Source organism: Oncorhynchus kisutch, unplaced genomic scaffold (genome assembly GCF_002021735.2).
Source record: "Oncorhynchus kisutch isolate 150728-3 unplaced genomic scaffold, Okis_V2 Okis03b-Okis08b_hom, whole genome shotgun sequence".
NCBI lineage: Eukaryota > Metazoa > Chordata > Actinopteri > Salmoniformes > Salmonidae > Oncorhynchus > Oncorhynchus kisutch.
In genome coordinates this window covers 5,894,529-5,914,145 of record NW_022261980.1, presented here as the reverse complement: position 1 = coordinate 5,914,145, position 19,617 = coordinate 5,894,529, and the positions used below count along the sequence as shown (strand labels likewise).

At 46.5% G+C, this 19,617-nt stretch overlaps 1 protein-coding gene across 1 annotated transcript; it reads left to right on the top strand.

Moving 5' to 3' along the window:
- The first annotated feature begins 311 nt into the window (after window positions 1-311).
- Window positions 312-18,958, top strand: rcn1 (reticulocalbin 1, EF-hand calcium binding domain). The gene is made up of 6 exons (XM_031812747.1): window positions 312-895; window positions 2,050-2,243; window positions 3,217-3,395; window positions 15,798-15,858; window positions 16,583-16,782; window positions 17,653-18,958. The coding sequence occupies exons 1-6, from the start codon at window positions 672-674 to the stop codon at window positions 17,758-17,760; spliced, it is 966 nt and encodes a 321-aa protein (XP_031668607.1). The 5' UTR covers window positions 312-671; the 3' UTR covers window positions 17,761-18,958.
- Window positions 18,959-19,617: the final 659 nt, after the last annotated feature.

Here is a 19,617-nt window from a genome sequence, read left to right as displayed (position 1 = left end):
ACACACACACACACACACACACACAGAGAGAGAGAGAGAGAATTGAATTCAATTGAAAATTGAGAGAGAGAACACATAAATATACCCATATCAATAAAACAGGGAGTCAACACAGTGATTAAGGAGGGGCACAACTATTTTTGGCAGCCCCTCAAAAAATGCGTGAGAGTTCTACGGCAGTGTTTACGTGTCATTTTGCAACGTGGCGCCCATAGTCATCTCGTGTTACAGACAGCCCGTGGACCAATGGCAGGGACACTAATAATGAGTGAGGTTGAACCAGCGCTGAAACCGAATATGTGAATGGTTGTACGTGAAGTAGGAAGCAACCTCGCTAGGTTGAGCTCTGTGGTGTCCCGTGGTAACCAGCCGGGCATGTTTGAAACGAAAATACGACCTGGGGCGGGCTGTACTTGTCTGAAATGACCTGTGTAACGTTTTTAAATGCACCTAGACTCTACTGCAAGACTTGATGCTTGGATGCCGCGTGTCGGCAACATTGTTACGCTCCTCAAAGTAAGAAAGTAGCCAGTTTGCGCTGTTGATTTATTTCGCCTCAGTAGACTTGTAACAAACTGGCTACATTTGTAGCAGCGGGCTAAATACGGCTTGCTACTTAGCTCACGTAGCTTCACTCCGCAACAGCTGATCTGTCCTCAAACATCCTACTGATGGACGCGTACGGCTACGTGTGCGTTCTGCTCCTCTGCTCTTGTGTCGTGCTCGGTAAACCAACGCTAAGAAAAGAACGCGTCCACCACGACCCGTTAGAACTAATTAAACAAGCCAACGAAGACAACCAGAGCTTCCAATTCGATCATGAGGCCTTTCTGGGAAAGGAGGACGCTACTACTTTCGACCAGCTTACCCCGGAGGAGAGCAAAGACAGGCTTGGGTAAGGTTCCCCTGCAAACACTAGAGATACATGTGATACAATGCAGGGTCACTAAAGTGCAAAACTAGTTGAAAGACGACAGTTTATTCGGTTCTCCTCAGTTCCATTATTCTCTGATAACTCTTCACGTTGGTGTCTTTGCGTCGCGAGGATCTCTATCTGGACAGCAAGCGGTGGTGACGCAACCAACCTCTGGTGCGTAATGTGGGCTATTGTCGCATGTCTCCACAGTTATGGGCCGCCTTAGTGGGTCACAATAGTCGCATATTCCTGTTAATGTATTTCGTGGTATCTTGGCTTTGGGTTATTAAAAATTCACAACTCGCCCAAGTGGTGCCTGAGACGTTTGCATGCCAGCAGACCCGCATGATATAACGGTACATTATTACGTTTTTAAATGTAGAGCGAGTGCTATTCGCTCGCACACATTCCCCGGTCATATTATAATTGCAGAGTGTAGTTCTTAATTATGGATAATGCATTAAAGAAGCAAGAGGAGGTTTTGTGGTGTTGAGAGAGTTGGATAAAAGTTGAGAACCACGAGCAGAATCTTGTTCGGGGGTTTTAAATGTGTGTTGGAACCCATGGAACGTGTCAACGGCGGTGTGTTATTTCATAGAGAGACCTGTCTAGCTTCCTGTAGTTCTGTTTCATCTTTGCCACTGTTCAAATGACATGTTGGCTCTATGTTACTACACACGTTGGCTGAAATGGGCATAGGTTGTGTTGGCCCTTCTCCCTGAGAATTCCCTTTCCTGAATCGCATTGAGTGGGAGGACCCTCTTAACATCACAACGTGGCAACCAAGATAGATATAAATAAGTTTACCCTAGTTGGTGGAAAACGACTAACTTCCTAAATATAACACACTCAATATTATTTAGGCACAAGTTCCTCCCAAAGCAAACATGTAACTCAATAGTTTTTTATTCTCTCATCGCTGGCTGGCAGTATTTATAAACTGATAGTGTTGTTTTGCTAGAATGACTGCTTACTTATGCCCCTGAAGACATCAACTCATGTCTCGGTTATCTTTTCTAAAGGAAATATATGGTCCATTATATTTAACTGCATCTATGTATGGCTGTGCATTATAATTAAAGGAAATGAACGATATACTATAGTAGTGTTTGTGTGCGCTCTGTATCCCACAGTAAGATAGTGGACCGGATAGACGGTGATGGAGATGGCTATGTCACCATCACTGAACTGAAGGCCTGGATCAAGCGGGTGCAGAAGCGTTACGTCTACGAGAACGTGGCCAAGGTGTGGACAGATTACGACCTCAACAAAGACAACAAGATCTCGTGGGATGAGTACAAGCAGGCTACCTATGGCTACTACCTGTGTAAGATATGATATGACCTGCTTATTACATGTTCTGTCAGATATGACCTGCTTATGACATGTTTTGTCAGATATGATATGACCTGCTTATGACATGTTCTGTCGGATATGATATGACCTGCTTATGACATGTTCTGTCGGATATGATATGACCTGCTAATGACATGTTCTGTCAGATATGATATGACCTGCTAATGACATGTTCTGTCAGATATGATATGACCTGCTTATGACATGTTATGTAGCTGTTTTGACTGAAGATTCAATCAAATCCTCACCTCTCTCCTCTCTGGTTGTCCGACCCATGGCCACTCTCTCCTCTCTGGTTGTCTGACCCGTGGCCACTCTCTCCTCTCTGGTTGTCTGACCCGTGGCCACTCTCTCCTCTCTGGTTGTCTGACCCGTGGCCACTCTCTCCTCTCTGGTTGTCCGACCCGTGGCCCCTCTCTCCTCTCTGGTTGTCCGACCCGTGGCCCCTCTCTCCTCTCTGGTTGTCTGACCCGTGGCCCCTCTCTCCTCTCTGGTTGTCTGACCCGTGGCCCCTCTCTCCTCTCTGGTTGTCTGACCCGTGGCCACTCTCTCCTCTCTGGTTGTCTGACCCGTGGTCACTCTCTCCTCTCTGGTTGTCCGACCCGTGGCCCCTCTCTCCTCTCTGGTTGTCCGACCCGTGGCCCCTCTCTCCTCTCTGGTTGTCCGACCCGTGGCCCCTCTCTCCTCTCTGGTTGTCCGACCCGTGGCCCCTCTCTCCTCTCTGGTTGTCCGACCCGTGGCCCCTCTCTCCTCTCTGGTTGTCCGACCCGTGGCCCCTCTCTCCTCTCTGGTTGTCCGACCCGTGGCCCCTCTCTCCTCTCTGGTTGTCTGACAGCTAACAATATCACACCTTCCATTCAAATTCATGACCTACCTAGTTATTTAAGCCAGCATCTCTACTTCAGTTGTTTGAACACCAACCACTTGTTTGTCTTTCCTCCAAGCTAACCCAGAGGAGTTTGAAGAGGCCACAGACCAGTTCAGCTTCAAGAAGATGCTGCCCAGGGACGAGAGGAGATTTCAAACAGCTGATCTGGATGGAGATCTGGCAGCTGATAGAGAAGAGTTCACCTCCTTCCTCCACCCAGAGGAGTTTGACCACATGAAGGACATCGTGGTCCTGGTTAGTGTTCCAAATCTACACTGAAATGTCTAGTGTTGTCCTGGATGACCAGCCTGTTTCTGCTCCCTTAGCAGAAACGAGTTGGCTAATGCAGAAACTCTCACATGGGTTGTGGTAGTGTATCAGTAGATGGAGAAACCACAAACTCCACAGCAGCCTAGAAAACTGATTTGAGAACCTCTGAACTTGTTATGGATTAAGTTTAAACGAAACGTAGTAAATCAGGGCTGTATTTGAGAAGCAGCTTTAAACCCTGAATTATGTGAAAAGTTCACAGCTGTATTGAAAACTCCTCATCGTACTCTATAGATGAGTTGACTGGCTTTCTGAAAATGTTTTGTAGTTCTTGGAACGGATGAGAGTTTCTGTGAAATCTGTTTCTGTCTGATGTCCCACTAGGAGTGCTCTGCATTCAGATCCCGCTCTCTAATGACACTTAACTCAGCCTGGAAATTCTGTGTAGATGTTTTGGAACAGGTCTAGTGGGACAAACCGACCCATGCCACTTAAATATAAAACTGACAGCGCTGAACAGTCGCGTGGCAAACATGGAGAAACTAATGCACTCGGCTTCTGTCTTCATGAAAACTGTAATACCCATTTGACAGAGTTAATTATTGATGGTTAATTTTTCAGAAATGTTTCTGGGTTGCCTCTTGGTCAGTGTTGTCTTCATTGATTTTGGTGATCACACCTTGTGGTTGTAGTCAATAGGGGCAGTCTTTCCAAGTCAGACCCAAGCCATGACGTTAGGTCACATCCATGTTGTTATTATTGGGTAATATGACGTGCCTACTCCCTACCATAGTAGGCCCATAACCCCTATACCACTCTAGTGTTGTAGAGGAGATGAACCCCTATACTACTGGTGTTGTAGAGGAGATGAACCCCTATACTACTGGTGTTGTAGAGGAGATGAACCCCTATACTACCGGTGTTGTAGAGGAGATGAACCCCTATACTACCGGTGTTGTAGAGGAGATGAACCCCTATACTACTGGTGTTGTAGAGGAGATGAACCCCTATACTACTGGTGTTGTAGAGGAGATGAACCCCTATACTACTGGTGTTGTAGAGGAGATGAACCCCTATACTACCGGTGTTGTAGAGGAGATGAACCCCTATACTACCGGTGTTGTAGAGGAGATGAACCCCTATACTACTGGTGTTGTAGAGGAGATGAACCCCTATACTACTGGTGTTGTAGAGGAGATGAACCCCTATACTACTCGAGTGGTGTAGAGGAGATGAACCCCTATACTACTGGTGTTGTAGAGGAGATGAACCCCTATACTACTGGTGTTGTAGAGGAGATGAACCCCTATACTGCTGGTGTTGTAGAGGAGATGAACCCCTATACTACTGGTGTTGTAGAGGAGATGAACCCCTATACTACTGGTGTTGTAGTGGAGATTAACTCCTATACTACTCTAGTGGTGTAGAGGAGATGAACCCTTATACTACTGGTGTTGTAAAGGAGATGAACCACTATACTACTGGTGTTGTAGAGGAGATGAACCCCTATACTAGTGTTGTAGAGGAGATGAACCCCTATACTACTGGTGTTGTAGAGGAGATGAACCCCTATACTACTCGAGTGGTGTAGAGGAGATGAACCCCTTTACTACTGGTGTTGTAGAGGAGATGAACCCCTATACTACTGGTGTTGTAGAGGAGATGAACCCCTATACTGCTGGTGTTGTAGAGGAGATGAACCCCTATACTACTGGTGTTGTAGAGGAGATGAACCCCTATACTGCTGGTGTTGTAGAGGAGATGAACCCCAATACTGCTGGTGTTGTAGAGGAGATTAACTCCTATACTACTGGTGTTGTACAGGAGATGAACCCCTATACCACTCTAGTGGTGTAGAGGAGATGAACCCCTATACTACTCTAGTGGTGTAGAGGAGATTAACCCCTATACTACTGGTGTTGTAGAGGAGATTAACCCCTATACTACTGGTGTTGTAGAGGAGATTAACCCCTATACTACTGGTGTTGTAGAGGAGATTAACCCCTATACTACTCTAGTGGTGTAGAGGAGATGAACCCCTATACTACCGGTGTTGTAGAGGAGATGAACCCCTATACTACTCTAGTGGTGTAGAGGAGATGAACCCCTATACTACTGGTGTTGTAGAGGAGATGAACCCCTATACTGCTGGTGTTGTAGAGGAGATGAACCCCTATACTGCTGGTGTTGTACAGGAGATGAACCCCTATACCACTCTAGTGGTGTAGAGGAGATGAACCCCTATACTACTCTAGTGGTGTAGAGGAGATTAACCCCTATACTACTGGTGTTGTAGAGGAGATTAACCCCTATACTACTGGTGTTGTAGAGGAGATGAACCCATATACTACTGGTGTTGTAGAGGAGATGAACCCCTATACTACCGGTGTTGTAGAGGAGATGAACCCCTATACTACTCTAGTGGTGTAGAGGAGATGAACCCCTATACTACTGGTGTTGTAGAGGAGATGAACCCCTATACTGCTGGTGTTGTAGAGGAGATGAACCCCTATACTACTGGTGTTGTAGAGGAGATGAACCCCTATACTGCTGGTGTTGTAGAGGAGATGAACCCCTATACTGCTGGTGTTGTAGAGGAGATTAACTCCTATACTACTGGTGTTGTACAGGAGATGAACCCCTATACCACTCTAGTGGTGTAGAGGAGATGAACCCCTATACTACTCTAGTGGTGTAGAGGAGATTAACCCCTATACTACTGGTGTTGTAGAGGAGATGAACCCCTATACTGCTGGTGTTGTAGAGGAGATGAACCCCTATACTGCTGGTGTTGTAGAGGAGATGAACCCCTATACTACTGGTGTTGTAGAGGAGATTAACTCCTATACTACTGGTGTTGTACAGGAGATGAACCCCTATACCACTCTAGTGGTGTAGAGGAGATGAACCCCTATACTACTCTAGTGGTGTAGAGGAGATTAACCCCTATACTACTGGTGGTGTAGAGGAGATTAACCCCTACACTACTGGTGTTGTAGAGGAGATGAACCCATATACTACTGGTGTTGTAGAGGAGATGAACCCCTATACTACCGGTGTTGTAGAGGAGATGAACCCCTATACTACTCTAGTGGTGTAGAGGAGATGAACCCCTATACTACTGGTGTTGTAGAGGAGATGAACCCCTATACTGCTGGTGTTGTAGAGGAGATGAACCCCTATACTGCTCTAGTGGTGTAGAGGAGATGAACCCCTATACTACTGGTGTTGTAGAGGAGATGAACCCCTATACTACTCTAGTGGTGTAGAGGAGATGAACCCCTATACTACTGGTGTTGTAGAGGAGATGAACCCCTATACTACTCTAGTGGTGTAGAGGAGATGAACACCTATACTACCGGTGTTGTAGAGGAGATGAACCCCTATACTACTGGTGTTGTAGAGGAGATGAACCCCTATACTACTGGTGTTGTAGAGGAGATGAACCCCTATACTACTCAAGTGGTGTAGAGGAGATGAACCCCTATACTGCTGGTGTTGTAGAGGAGATGAACCCCTATACTACTGGTGTTGTAGAGGAGACGAACCCCTATACTACTGGTGTTGTAGAGGAGATGAACCCCTATACTACTCTAGTGGTGTAGAGGAGATGAACCCATATACTACTGGTGTTGTAGAGGAGATGAACCCCTATACTACTGGTGTTGTAGAGGAGATGAACCCCTATACTACTGGTGTTGTAGAGGAGATGAACCCCTATACTACTGGTGTTGTAGAGGAGATGAACCCCTATACTACTGGTGTTGTAGAGGAGATGAACCCCTATACTACTGGTGTTGTAGAGGAGATGAACCCCTATACTACTGGTGTTGTAGAGGAGATGAACCCCTATACTACCGGTGTTGTAGAGGAGATTAACCCCTATACTACTGGTGTTGTAGAGGAGATGAACCCCTATACTACTTGTGTTGTAGAGGAGATGAACCCCTATACTACTGGTGTTGTAGAGGAGATGAACCCCTATACTACTCGAGTGGTGTAGAGGAGATGAACCCCTTTACTACTAGTGTTGTAGAGGAGATGAACCCCTATACTACCGGTGTTGTAGAGGAGATTAACCCCTATACTACTGGTGTTGTAGAGGAAATGAACCCCTATACTACTGGTGTTGTAGAGGAGATGAACCACTATACTACTCTACTGGTGTTGTAGAGGAAATGAACCCCTATACTACTGGTGTTGTAGAGGAGATGAACCCCTATACTACCGGTGTTGTAGAGGTGATATCCTAGATGAGTCCTGCTATGGAGAGGAGATAAACCCCTATACTACCGATGTTGTAGAGGTGATATCCTAGATGAGTCCTGCTATGGAGAGGAGATGAACCACTATACTACTGGTGTTGTAGAGGAGATGAACCCCTATACTACCGGTGTTATAGAGGTGATATCCTAGATAAGTCCTGCTATGGAGAGGAGATGAACCCCTATACTACTGGTGTTGTAGAGGTGATATCCTAGATGAGTCCTGCTATGGAGAGGAGATAAACCCCTATACTACTGGTGTTGTAGAGGTGATATCCTAGATGAGTCCTGCTATGGAGAGGAGATAAACCCCTATACTACTGGTGTTGTAGAGGAGATGAACCCCTATACTACTGGTGTTGTAGAGGAGATGAACCCCTATACTACTCTAGTGGTGTAGAGGAGATGAACCCCTATACTACCGGTGTTGTAGAGGAGATGAACCCCTATACTACTCTAGTGGTGTAGAGGAGATGAACCCCTATACTACTGGTGTTGTAGAGGAGATGAACCCCTATACTGCTGGTGTTGTAGAGGAGATGAACCCCTATACTGCTGGTGTTGTAGAGGAGATGAACCCCTATACTACTGGTGTTGTAGAGGAGATTAACTCCTATACTACTGGTGTTGTACAGGAGATGAACCCCTATACCACTCTAGTGGTGTAGAGGAGATGAACCCCTATACTACTCTAGTGGTGTAGAGGAGATTAACCCCTATACTACTGGTGGTGTAGAGGAGATTAACCCCTACACTACTGGTGTTGTAGAGGAGATGAACCCATATACTACTGGTGTTGTAGAGGAGATGAACCCCTATACTACTGGTGTTGTAGAGGAGATGAACCCCTATACTACTCTAGTGGTGTAGAGGAGATGAACCCCTATACTACTGGTGTTGTAGAGGAGATGAACCCCTATACTGCTGGTGTTGTAGAGGAGATGAACCCCTATACTGCTGGTGTTGTAGAGGAGATGAACCCCTATACTGCTGGTGTTGTAGAGGAGATGAACCCCTATACTACTGGTGTTGTAGAGGAGATGAACCCCTATACTACTTGTGTTGTAGAGGAGATGAACCCCTATACTACTGGTGTTGTAGAGGAGATGAACCCCTATACTACTCGAGTGGTGTAGAGGAGATTAACCCCTATACTACTGGTGTTGTAGAGGAGATGAACCCCTATACTGCTGGTGTTGTAGAGGAGATGAACCCCTATACTGCTCTAGTGGTGTAGAGGAGATGAACCCCTATACTACTGGTGTTGTAGAGGAGATGAACCCCTATACTACTCTAGTGGTGTAGAGGAGATGAACCCCTATACTACTGGTGTTGTAGAGGAGATGAACCCCTATACTACTCTAGTGGTGTAGAGGAGATGAACACCTATACTACCGGTGTTGTAGAGGAGATGAACCCCTATACTACTGGTGTTGTAGAGGAGATGAACCCCTATACTACTGGTGTTGTAGAGGAGATGAACCCCTATACTACTCAAGTGGTGTAGAGGAGATGAACCCCTATACTGCTGGTGTTGTAGAGGAGATGAACCCCTATACTACTGGTGTTGTAGAGGAGACGAACCCCTATACTACTGGTGTTGTAGAGGAGATGAACCCCTATACTACTCTAGTGGTTGTAGAGGAGATGAACCCCTATACTACTGGTGTTGTAGAGGAGATGAACCCCTATACTACTGGTGTTGTAGAGGAGATGAACCCCTATACTACTGGTGTTGTAGAGGAGATGAACCCCTATACTACTGGTGTTGTAGAGGAGATGAACCCCTATACTACTGGTGTTGTAGAGGAGATGAACCCCTATACTACCGGTGTTGTAGAGGAGATTAACCCCTATACTACTGGTGTTGTAGAGGAGATGAACCCCTATACTACTTGTGTTGTAGAGGAGATGAACCCCTATACTACTGGTGTTGTAGAGGAGATGAACCCCTATACTACTCGAGTGGTGTAGAGGAGATGAACCCCTTTACTACTAGTGTTGTAGAGGAGATGAACCCCTATACTACCGGTGTTGTAGAGGAGATTAACCCCTATACTACTGGTGTTGTAGAGGAAATGAACCCCTATACTACTGGTGTTGTAGAGGAGATGAACCACTATACTACTCTACTGGTGTTGTAGAGGAAATGAACCCCTATACTACTGGTGTTGTAGAGGAGATGAACCCCTATACTACCGGTGTTGTAGAGGTGATATCCTAGATGAGTCCTGCTATGGAGAGGAGATAAACCCCTATACTACCGATGTTGTAGAGGTGATATCCTAGATGAGTCCTGCTATGGAGAGGAGATGAACCACTATACTACTGGTGTTGTAGAGGAGATGAACCCCTATACTACCGGTGTTATAGAGGTGATATCCTAGATGAGTCCTGCTATGGAGAGGAGATGAACCCCTATACTACCGGTGTTGTAGAGGTGATATCCTAGATGAGTCCTGCTATGGAGAGGAGATGAACCCCTATACTACTGGTGTTGTAGAGGTGATATCCTAGATGAGTCCTGCTATGGAGAGGAGATAAACCCCTATACTACTGGTGTTGTAGAGGTGATATCCTAGATGAGTCCTGCTATGGAGAGGAGATAAACCCCTATACTACCGGTGTTGTAGAGGTGATATCCTAGATGAGTCCTGCTATGGAGAGGAGATGAACCCCTATACTACCGGTGTTGTAGCGGTGATATCCTAGATGAGTCCTGCTATGGAGAGGAGATGAACCCCTATACTACCGGTGTTGTAGAGGTGATATCCTAGATGAGTCCTGCTATGGAGAGGAGATAAACCCCTATACTACCGGTGTTGTAGAGGTGATATCCTAGATGAGTCCTGCTATGGAGAGGAGATGAACCCCTATACTACCGGTGTTGTAGAGGTGATATCCTAGATGAGTCCTGCTATGGAGAGGAGATGAACCCCTATACTACTGGTGTTGTAGAGGAGATGAACCCCTATACTACTGGTGTTGTAGAGGTGATATCCTAGATGAGTCCTGCTATGGAGAGGAGATGAACCCCTATACTACTGGTGTTGTAGAGGTGATATCCTAGGTGAGTCCTGCTATGGAGAGGAGATAAACCCCTATACTACCGGTGTTGTAGAGGTGATATCCTAGATGAGTCCTGCTATGGAGAGGAGATGAACCCCTATACTACCGGTGTTGTAGAGGTGATATCCTAGATGAGTCCTGCTATGGAGAGGAGATGAACCCCTATACTACCGGTGTTGTAGAGGTGATATCCTAGATGAGTCCTGCTATGGAGAGGAGATGAACCCCTATACTACTGGTGTTGTAGAGGAGATGAACCCCTATACTACTGGTGTTGTAGAGGTGATATCCTAGATGAGTCCTGCTATGGAGAGGAGATGAACCCCTATACTACTGGTGTTGTAGAGGTGATATCCTAGATGAGTCCTGCTATGGAGAGGTCTATATTAATTATGTTCTATATTTTTAATAACAGATGTTTATTATTAGTCATCCACTTCTCAGGGTAAGTGGTCTTTAATATTTCAGTAGGCTTCAGCAGGGGCATTTATAACCTGTTTGAAGCATGGTGTATGTGTGTGTGTTGTGACAGTGTGTAACGGCTCTCTTCTATCTCCTCCTCTGACGAAGAGGTAGAACAAGGATCGGACCAAAATGCAGCGTGATGATGATTCATGGTATATTTTAATGAAGGAAAAACTATACATGCAGAAACTACAAAAATAACGAAATGAAATAACGAAAACCGAAACAGCCCTATCTGGTGCAAACACAAAGACAGGAACAATCACCCACGAAAACACTCACAGAATATGGCTGCCTAAATATGGTTCCCAATCAGAGACAACGATAATCACCTGACTCTGATTGAGAACTGCCTCAGGCAGCCATAGACTACGTAGACACCCCACAAAACCCCTAAGACAAAAACACACCACAATAACCCATGTCACACCCTGGCCTGACCAAATAATTAAAGAAAACACAAAATACTAAGACCAAGGCGTGACAGAACCCCACCCCCCTAAGGTGCGGACTCCCGGACGCACCTCAAAACCATAGGAAGGGTCCGGGTGGGCGTCTGTCCATGGTGGCGGCTCCGGCTCGGGACGTGGACCCCACTCCATAAATGTCATAGTTCCTCCCCCTCGCGTCCTGGGATAATCCAATAGTCCTCACCCAGAACCCCACTGGACTGAGGGGCAGCTCGTGACTGAGGGGCAGCTCGTGACTGAGGGGCAGCTCGTGACTGAGGGGCAGCTCGTGACTGAGGGGCAGCTCGGGACTGAAGGGAAGCCCAGCACTGAGGGGAAGCCCAGCACTGAGGGGAAGCCCAGCACTGAGGGGAAGCCCAGCACTGAGAGGAAGCCCAGCACTGAGAGGAAGCTCAGGCAGGTAGTTGGCTTTGGCAGATCCTGGCTGGCTGGCGGATCTGGAAGAGTCTGGTTGACTGGCAGATCTGGAAGAGTCTGGTTGACTGGCAGATCTGGAAGAGTCTGGTTGACTGGCAGATCTGGAAGAGTCTGGTTGACTGGCAGATCTGGAAGAGTCTGGTTGACTGGCAGATCTGGAAGAGTCTGGTTGACTGGCAGATCTGGAAGAGTCTGGTTGACTGGCAGATCTGGAAGAGTCTGGTTGACAGGCAGATCTGGAAGAGTCTGGTTGACAGGCAGATCTGGAAGAGTCTGGTTGACAGGCAGATCTGGAAGAGTCTGGTTGACAGGCAGATCTGGAAGAGTCTGGTTGACAGGCAGATCTGGAAGAGTCTGGTTGACAGGCAGATCTGGAAGAGTCTGGTTGACAGGCAGATCTGGAAGAGTCTGGTTGACTGGCAGATCTGGAAGAGTCTGGTTGACTGGCAGATCTGGAAGAGTCTGGTTGACAGGCAGATCTGGAAGAGTCTGGTTGACAGGCAGATCTGGAAGAGTCTGGTTGACAGGCAGATCTGGAAGAGTCTGGTTGACAGGCAGATCTGGAAGAGTCTGGTTGACAGGCAGATCTGGAAGAGTCTGGTTGACTGGCAGATCTGGAAGAGTCTGGTTGACTGGCAGATCTGGAAGAGTCTGGTTGACTGGCAGATCTGGAAGAGTCTGGTTGACTGGCAGATCTGGAAGAGTCTGGTTGACTGGCAGATCTGGAAGAGTCTGGTTGACTGGCAGATCTGGAAGATCATGGCTGACTGGTGGATCTAGCTGCTCTGGCTGCTCCATGCAGACCGACAGCTCTGGCTGCTCCATGTAGATTGGCAACTCTGACTGCTCCATGCAGATTGACAGCTCTGGCTTCTCCATGCAGACTGGCAGCTCTGGCTGCTCCATGCAGACTGACAGCTCTGGCTGCTCCATGCAGACTGGTAGCTTTGTGCAGACTGACAGCTCTGGCTGCTCCATGCAAACTGGCAGCTCAGGCTGCTCCATGCAGACTGACAGCTCAGGCTGCTCCATGCAGGCTGACAGCTCTGGCTGCTCCATGTAGACTGGCAGCTCTGGCTGCTCCATGCAGACTGGCAGCTCTGGCTGCGTTGAACAGGCAGGAGGCTCCGGCAGCGCTGTAGAGGAGGAAGGCTCTGGAAACGCTGAACAGGCGGGAGACTCCGACAGCGCAGGAGAGGAGGAAAACGCTGCCTGCGCTGAACAGGCGGGAGGCTCCGACAGCGCTAGAGAGAAGGATGGCTCTGGCTGTGCTGAACAGGCGGGAGGCTCCGGCAGCACTAGAGGGAAGGAAGGCTCTGGCTGTGCTGAACAGACGAGGCACACTGAAGGCCTGGTGCGTGGTGCTGGAACTGGTGGTACTGGATCGAGGACACGCACAGGAAGCCTGGTGCGGGGAGCTGCCACCGGAGGACTGGTGTGTGGAGGTGGCTCTGGATAGACCGGACCGTGCAGGCGCGCTGGAGCTCTTGAGCACCAAGCCTGCCCAACTTTACCTGGCTCGATGCCAACTCTAGCCCGGCCAATACGAAGAGCTGGTATGTACCGCACCGGGCTATGCACCCGCACTGGAGACACCGTGCGCTCCATAGCATAACACGGTGCCTGCCCGGTCCCTCTAGCCCCCCGGTAAGCACAGGGAGTTTGCGCAATAAATGTTTTGGGGTGACTCTCAGGCTTCCATCCGCGTCGCCGTGCTGCCTCTTCATACCAGCGCCTCTCCACTCTCACCGCCTCCAGTTCTTCTTTGGGGCGTCGATATTCACCAGGCTGTGCCCATGGTCCTTTTCCGTCCAATATCTCTTCCCAAGTCCAGAAGTCCTTTGATCGCTGCTCCTCACGATTAACAGGGAGAGTTGGCTCAGGTCTGACTCCTGACTCCACTCTCTCCCTGAGCCCCCCCCCCAATACATTTTTGGGGCTGACTTTCGGGTTTCTTTCTGCGCCGCCGTGTCTTTCTCTTCGACTCCATTCTCCTATAGCCCTCTTCGCACTGCTCCAGCGAATCCCAGGCGGGCTCCGGCACTCTCTCTGGGTCGACCGCCCACCTGTCTATTTCCTCCCAAGTCGTATACTCCATACTCCTGCTGTCCATAACATCCTCCCATGTCCATTCCTCCTTTCGCTGCTCCTGCTGTCGCTGCCTGTTACCACGCCGCTCAGTGCGGGTGTGGTGGGTGATTCTGTAACGGCTCTCTTCTATCTCCTCCTCTGACGAAGAGGTAGAACAAGGATCGGACCAAAATGCAGCGTGATGATGATTCATGGTATATTTTAATGAAGGAAAAAACTATACATGCAGAAACTACAAAAATAACTAAATGAAATAACGAAAACCGAAACAGCCCTATCTGGTGCAAACACAAAGACAGGAACAATCACCCACGAAAACACTCACAGAATATGGCTGCCTAAATATGGTTCCCAATCAGAGACAACGATAATCACCTGACTCTGATTGAGAACTGCCTCAGGCAGCCATAGACTACGTAGACACCCCACAAAACCACTCAGTAAAAGGCCTGCTTGGATTTTGCTAAAAAGGCACCTAAAGGACTCTGACTATGGGAAACATGATTCTCTGGTCTGATGAAACCAAGATTGAACTCTTTGGCCTGAATGCCAAGTGTTGCGTCTGGAGGAAACCTGGTACCGTCCCTACGGTGAAGCTTGGTGGTGGCAGCATCATGCTGTGGGGATGTTTTTCAGCGACAGTGACTGGGCGACTAGCCAGGATCGAGGGAAAGATGAACGGAGCAAAATACAGAGATTCTTGATGAAAACCTGCTCCAGAGCGTACCTCACTGGGTCGAGGGTTCACCTTCCAACAGGACAACGACCCTAAGCACACAGCCAAGACAACGCAGGAGTGGCTTTGGGACAAGTCTCAATGTTCTTGAGTGGCCCAGCCAGAGCCCGGACTTGAACCCGATCGAACACCTCCTGGAGAGACCTAAAAATAGCTGTGTAGTAACGCTCCCCAACCAACCTGACACAGCTTGAGAGGATCTGCAGAGAAGAATGGGAGAAACTCCCCAAATACAGGTGTGCCAAGCTTGTAGCGTCATAGCCAAGAAGACTTGAGGCTGTAATCGCTGCCAAAGGTGCTTCAATAAGTACAGAGTAAATGGTCTGAATACTTTATGTAAATGTAATATTTCTGTTTATTATTTGTTTATACATTTGTTAAGATTTCTAAATCTGTTTTTGATTTGTCATTATAGGTTATTGCGTGTAGATTGATGATGATGTTGATGGGGGGGGGGGCTATTTAGTCCATTTTTAGAATAAGGTTGTAAAGTAACAATGTGGAAAAAGTCTAGGGGTCTGAATACTTTCCTAATGCACTGTATATACAATCCATTCTTCCAGATAAACAGCTGGTTAGATATATCTCAAATTACGCAAGTAAAGCAACCATAGATTGTTCTAAAGGAAGTGTGTAAAATCTCATCTCTGAAAACAGACATGGTCTCTAATCCAGGAGGTTAGCTGATCATCAGCAGTGGCTGTGTAATCGTTGTGTCACTCTGCCTGCCCAGCTGTAAGCAGAGCCTCGTAGCTCGACTCATACTGCCTGGGGCTGTGTGTTTTATCTTTTATTACTGTCAGTAGTGAGAGTCCCACTGCCGTTGACCTCTGTGTCCCCCTTTTATGACATCATTGCCTGTGTTTGCGTGCAGGAGACTCTGGAGGACATTGATAAGAATGGAGACGGACATGTGGACGAGGATGAGTATATTGGTGAGTTGGGGAGGCGTGACTGGGGTTGACACTGCATCAGAAGACTAACCCTTCATGAACACAGGTTACAGGTCATTTTCACTCACTTCATTTATTTATTTATTTTTTTCTCCCTTTTTCAGTGGAATTTCCTTTTTTTTTTACACACGAGGACAGGTCTACCCTCATTTTAATGCAACACTATTTTTAACCAATTTGTGTAATTATTTTCTCCACAAACTATATCATGTTCTTATGGTATATTGGAAGTGTTTACAAGGTTTGGTGTTAGTATCTCCTGGGTCTTCTAGACTAGAGGAAGAGTTCCTAACACAAGATGTGGGCAACCCCATGAGCTCTGTGACCTGATTAGGAATCAAAGGCCTGTTTGTTGGTTGCTTTGGGAAACTCTGCTGTGACGCTGCAGTCTGCTGACTTAGTCTCAGTCTGCCTATTCAAGGATTTCACTGTTCCTTTTTGGTTGTGTTTTTACATGAATATCCACTTAGAAACTGCTTAGAAACATTACATAGCTTGCTTGTATACCGTTAGTAGAGTTTTGATTACAGGTCCTTATAGTAAATGGCTTATACAGGGAATGCAGATGAACAAACAATGATTTACAACATTTTTACTAATGGTTAACAAACTATTTAGTTCTGGTTTATAAGCATACTTTCAAACAAAGTGTTCGCTTTTGACCTTCTTTGAGTATGTCATCCCATATCTTCCTGTGTCATTGCAGCGGACATGTTTTCCCATGAGGAGGGAGGTCCAGAACCAGACTGGGTCAGAACGGAGCGAGACCAGTTCTCTGACTTCCGGGACCTGAACAAGGACGGAAAGATGGACGTGGCGGAGATTCGCCACTGGATCCTGCCCCAGGACTACGATCACGCCATGGCAGAGGCCCGACACCTGGTCTACGAGTCAGACCAGGACAAGGTACTGATCCTGTAACCTAGTCTACGAGTCAGACCAGGACACGGTACTGATCCTATAACCTAGTCTACGAGTCAGACCAGGACAAGGTACTGATCCTGTAACCTAGTCTAGGAGTCAGACCAGGACAAGGTACTGATCCTATAACCTAGTCTATGAGTCAGACCAGGACAAGGTACTGATCCTATAACCTAGTCTACGAGTCAGACCAGGACACGGTACTGATCCTATAACCTAGTCTACGAGTCAGACCAGGACAAGGTACTGATCCTATAACCTAGTCTACGAGTCAGACCAGGACACGGTACTGATCCTGTAACCTAGTCTACGAGTCAGACCAGGACAAGGTACTGATCCTATAACCTAGTCTACGAGTCAGACCAGGACAAGGTACTGATCCTATAACCTAGTCTACGAGTCAGACCAGGACAAGGTACGGATCCTATAACCTAGTCTACGAGTCAGACCAGGATAAGGTACTGATCCTATAACCTAGTCTACGAGTCAGACCAGGACAAGGTACTGATCCTATAACCTAGTCTACGAGTCAGACCAGGAAAAGGTAGTGATCCTATAACCTAGTCTACGAGTCAGACCAGGACATGGTACTGATCCTGTAACCTAGTCTACGAGTCAGACCAGGACAAGGTACTGATCCTATAACCTAGTCTACGAGTCAGACCAATATGACAAACGATTGTTTAAGTTTTCACTCCTCTTTACCAATTTTCTGGCTGGTAATATTATGTAGGACAGTTTTTTTTATAATGTCTTAGCTGTCAAAATGGAGGGATTGAATTTCAAGTGTTAGTTCTTTAGTAGTAGGAGATCTTATCGACTCTATGTAAACCTGACTGGGTTCTCTCTTCTCAGGACACAATGCTGACCAAGGAGGAGATCCTGGAGAACTGGAACATGTTTGTAGGAAGTCAGGCCACCAACTATGGAGAAGACCTGACCAAGAACCATGATGAACTCTGAGCATAGTTTATTGTTGTGTTTGTGGCAGGGCGGTCGGACCTCAACTGAGCATCGTCAACCTCGACCACAAACTTGTCTGGTCCTCAGCCTTATCCTGCTAAATGTCATCAGTTGAACACAAACATAGTTCCAACACTGCAGTAACCCCCCCCCCCCCCCCCCCCCCCCGAGGGGAGGGGCCAAGGAATAGTCTGTTCCTACCACTGACGGTCCAGGTCCTCCTGAGCGGCTGGACCGGGTTTGGTCCCGTTTCTGACATTTAGGAACAGTGATTGACCACAACCAACCTCCTTGCGACTGCCTTGGACGTTGCTTATCAGCCAAACTCCCATCTGGCTTAGCAGCCTTTTACATCTCTATACACAGATCATCACATCACCATCTTTTACCGTTTGATCATTTCCCTTATATTGTCTTTTCTTTCAACCTTACATGATTTTAGCAGAGATGAGAACATAGGGTTGATCGTCAGGAATATTTGATTTGATTGTGGTTCCAATGTGAAAACAAAGCACAACCTAGAATACTCTAATTCTATTTATTTAGTCATTTAACTTGAGGAGGTGAAGAAGCCTGGGAGGTATAAGAGTTAGACAGAGGTCAATGGGTGTTTATGAAGGCTGCCTACTCGTTGAACTTGTCAGATATCACTACACACGTTGTTTTTATACAGTGGACACAGATGTTGTTTTGCTGGCCAGTAAAGACTATTTTATAAATCAGATATTTTGTGAAGTGCTCTTGGATTTGCGAGCTTCCTGTTGTTTTAGGAACTCTTACTAACACCCATCTTAATGATATGCTCTTTGCACGCATCTTTTCCCAATACAGTCTGTGAAAACATTCATTTTAATCACTTTTGCTTAGTTCGCTTGTTTGTTTTATACACTTAAGGCCTGTGTAAAAATGTAATATGAGTTTCATGCAAAATAACCAGGATATTGTCATGATGAAAATGTAGGTTTAGCCTTTTCATTGTTATGGGAGTTTTGGAGTGATGTAAAATGACTTGAAACGCAGAAGAGGGGTTCCAGAGTACTGTATGTGTGTCCTCCATTACCTCAAAGCTGCTTCTCATATTGACACTATTGTTCACGTCGTAAGATAGGACTTTCTGTTACATCACTTCCTCTTGTACCATGCCAAATGTACTCCCTTGTGTATATTAATGTTTTAGAAAAAGAAACCAATTTTCCCATTCTTGTCTAGTTTGTATCTCTATGACGACCCACATCTTTTTTTATATGTACAGGTTTTTCTCTGTATGAGAAGTTAAGACAAGGTTTTTCTCTGTATGAGAAGTTAAGACAAGGTTTTTCTCTGTATGAGAAGTTAAGCCAAGGTTTTTCTCTGTATGAGAAGTTAAGCCAAGGTTTTTCTCTGTATGAGAAGTTAAGACAAGGTTTTTCTCTGTATGAGAAGTTAAGCCAAGGTTTTTCTCTGTATGAGAAGTTAAGCCAAGGTTTTTCTCTGTATGAGAAGTTAAGCCAAGGTTTTTCTCTGTATGAGAAGTTAAGCCAAGGTTTTTCTCTGTATGAGAAGTTAAGCCAAGGTTTTTCTCTGTATGAGAAGTTAAGCCAAGGTTTTTCTCTGTATGAGAAGTTAAGCCAAGGTTTTTCTCTGTATGAGAAGTTAAGCCAAGGTTTTTCTCTGTATGAGAAGTTAAGCCAAGGTTTTTCTCTGTATGAGAAGTTAAGCCAAGGTTTTTCTCTGTATGAGAAGTTAAGCCAAGGTTTTTCTCTGTATGAGAAGTTAAGCCAAGGTTTTTCTCTGTATGAGAAGTTAAGCCAAGGTTTTTCTCTGTATGAGAAGTTAAGCCAAGGTTTTTCTCTGTATGAGAAGTTAAGCCAAGGTTTT

Bases quoted from the DNA above. Each gene is read 5' to 3' on its own strand.
- rcn1 (XM_031812747.1), top strand. From the start codon at position 672: ATGGACGCGTACGGCTACGTGTGCGTTCTGCTCCTCTGCTCTTGTGTC. The intron at 896-2,049 runs GTAAGGTTCCCC...TGTATCCCACAG, and splicing joins GAGAGCAAAGACAGGCTTGG to TAAGATAGTGGACCGGATAG. The intron at 3,396-15,797 runs GTTAGTGTTCCA...GTTTGCGTGCAG, and splicing joins TGAAGGACATCGTGGTCCTG to GAGACTCTGGAGGACATTGA.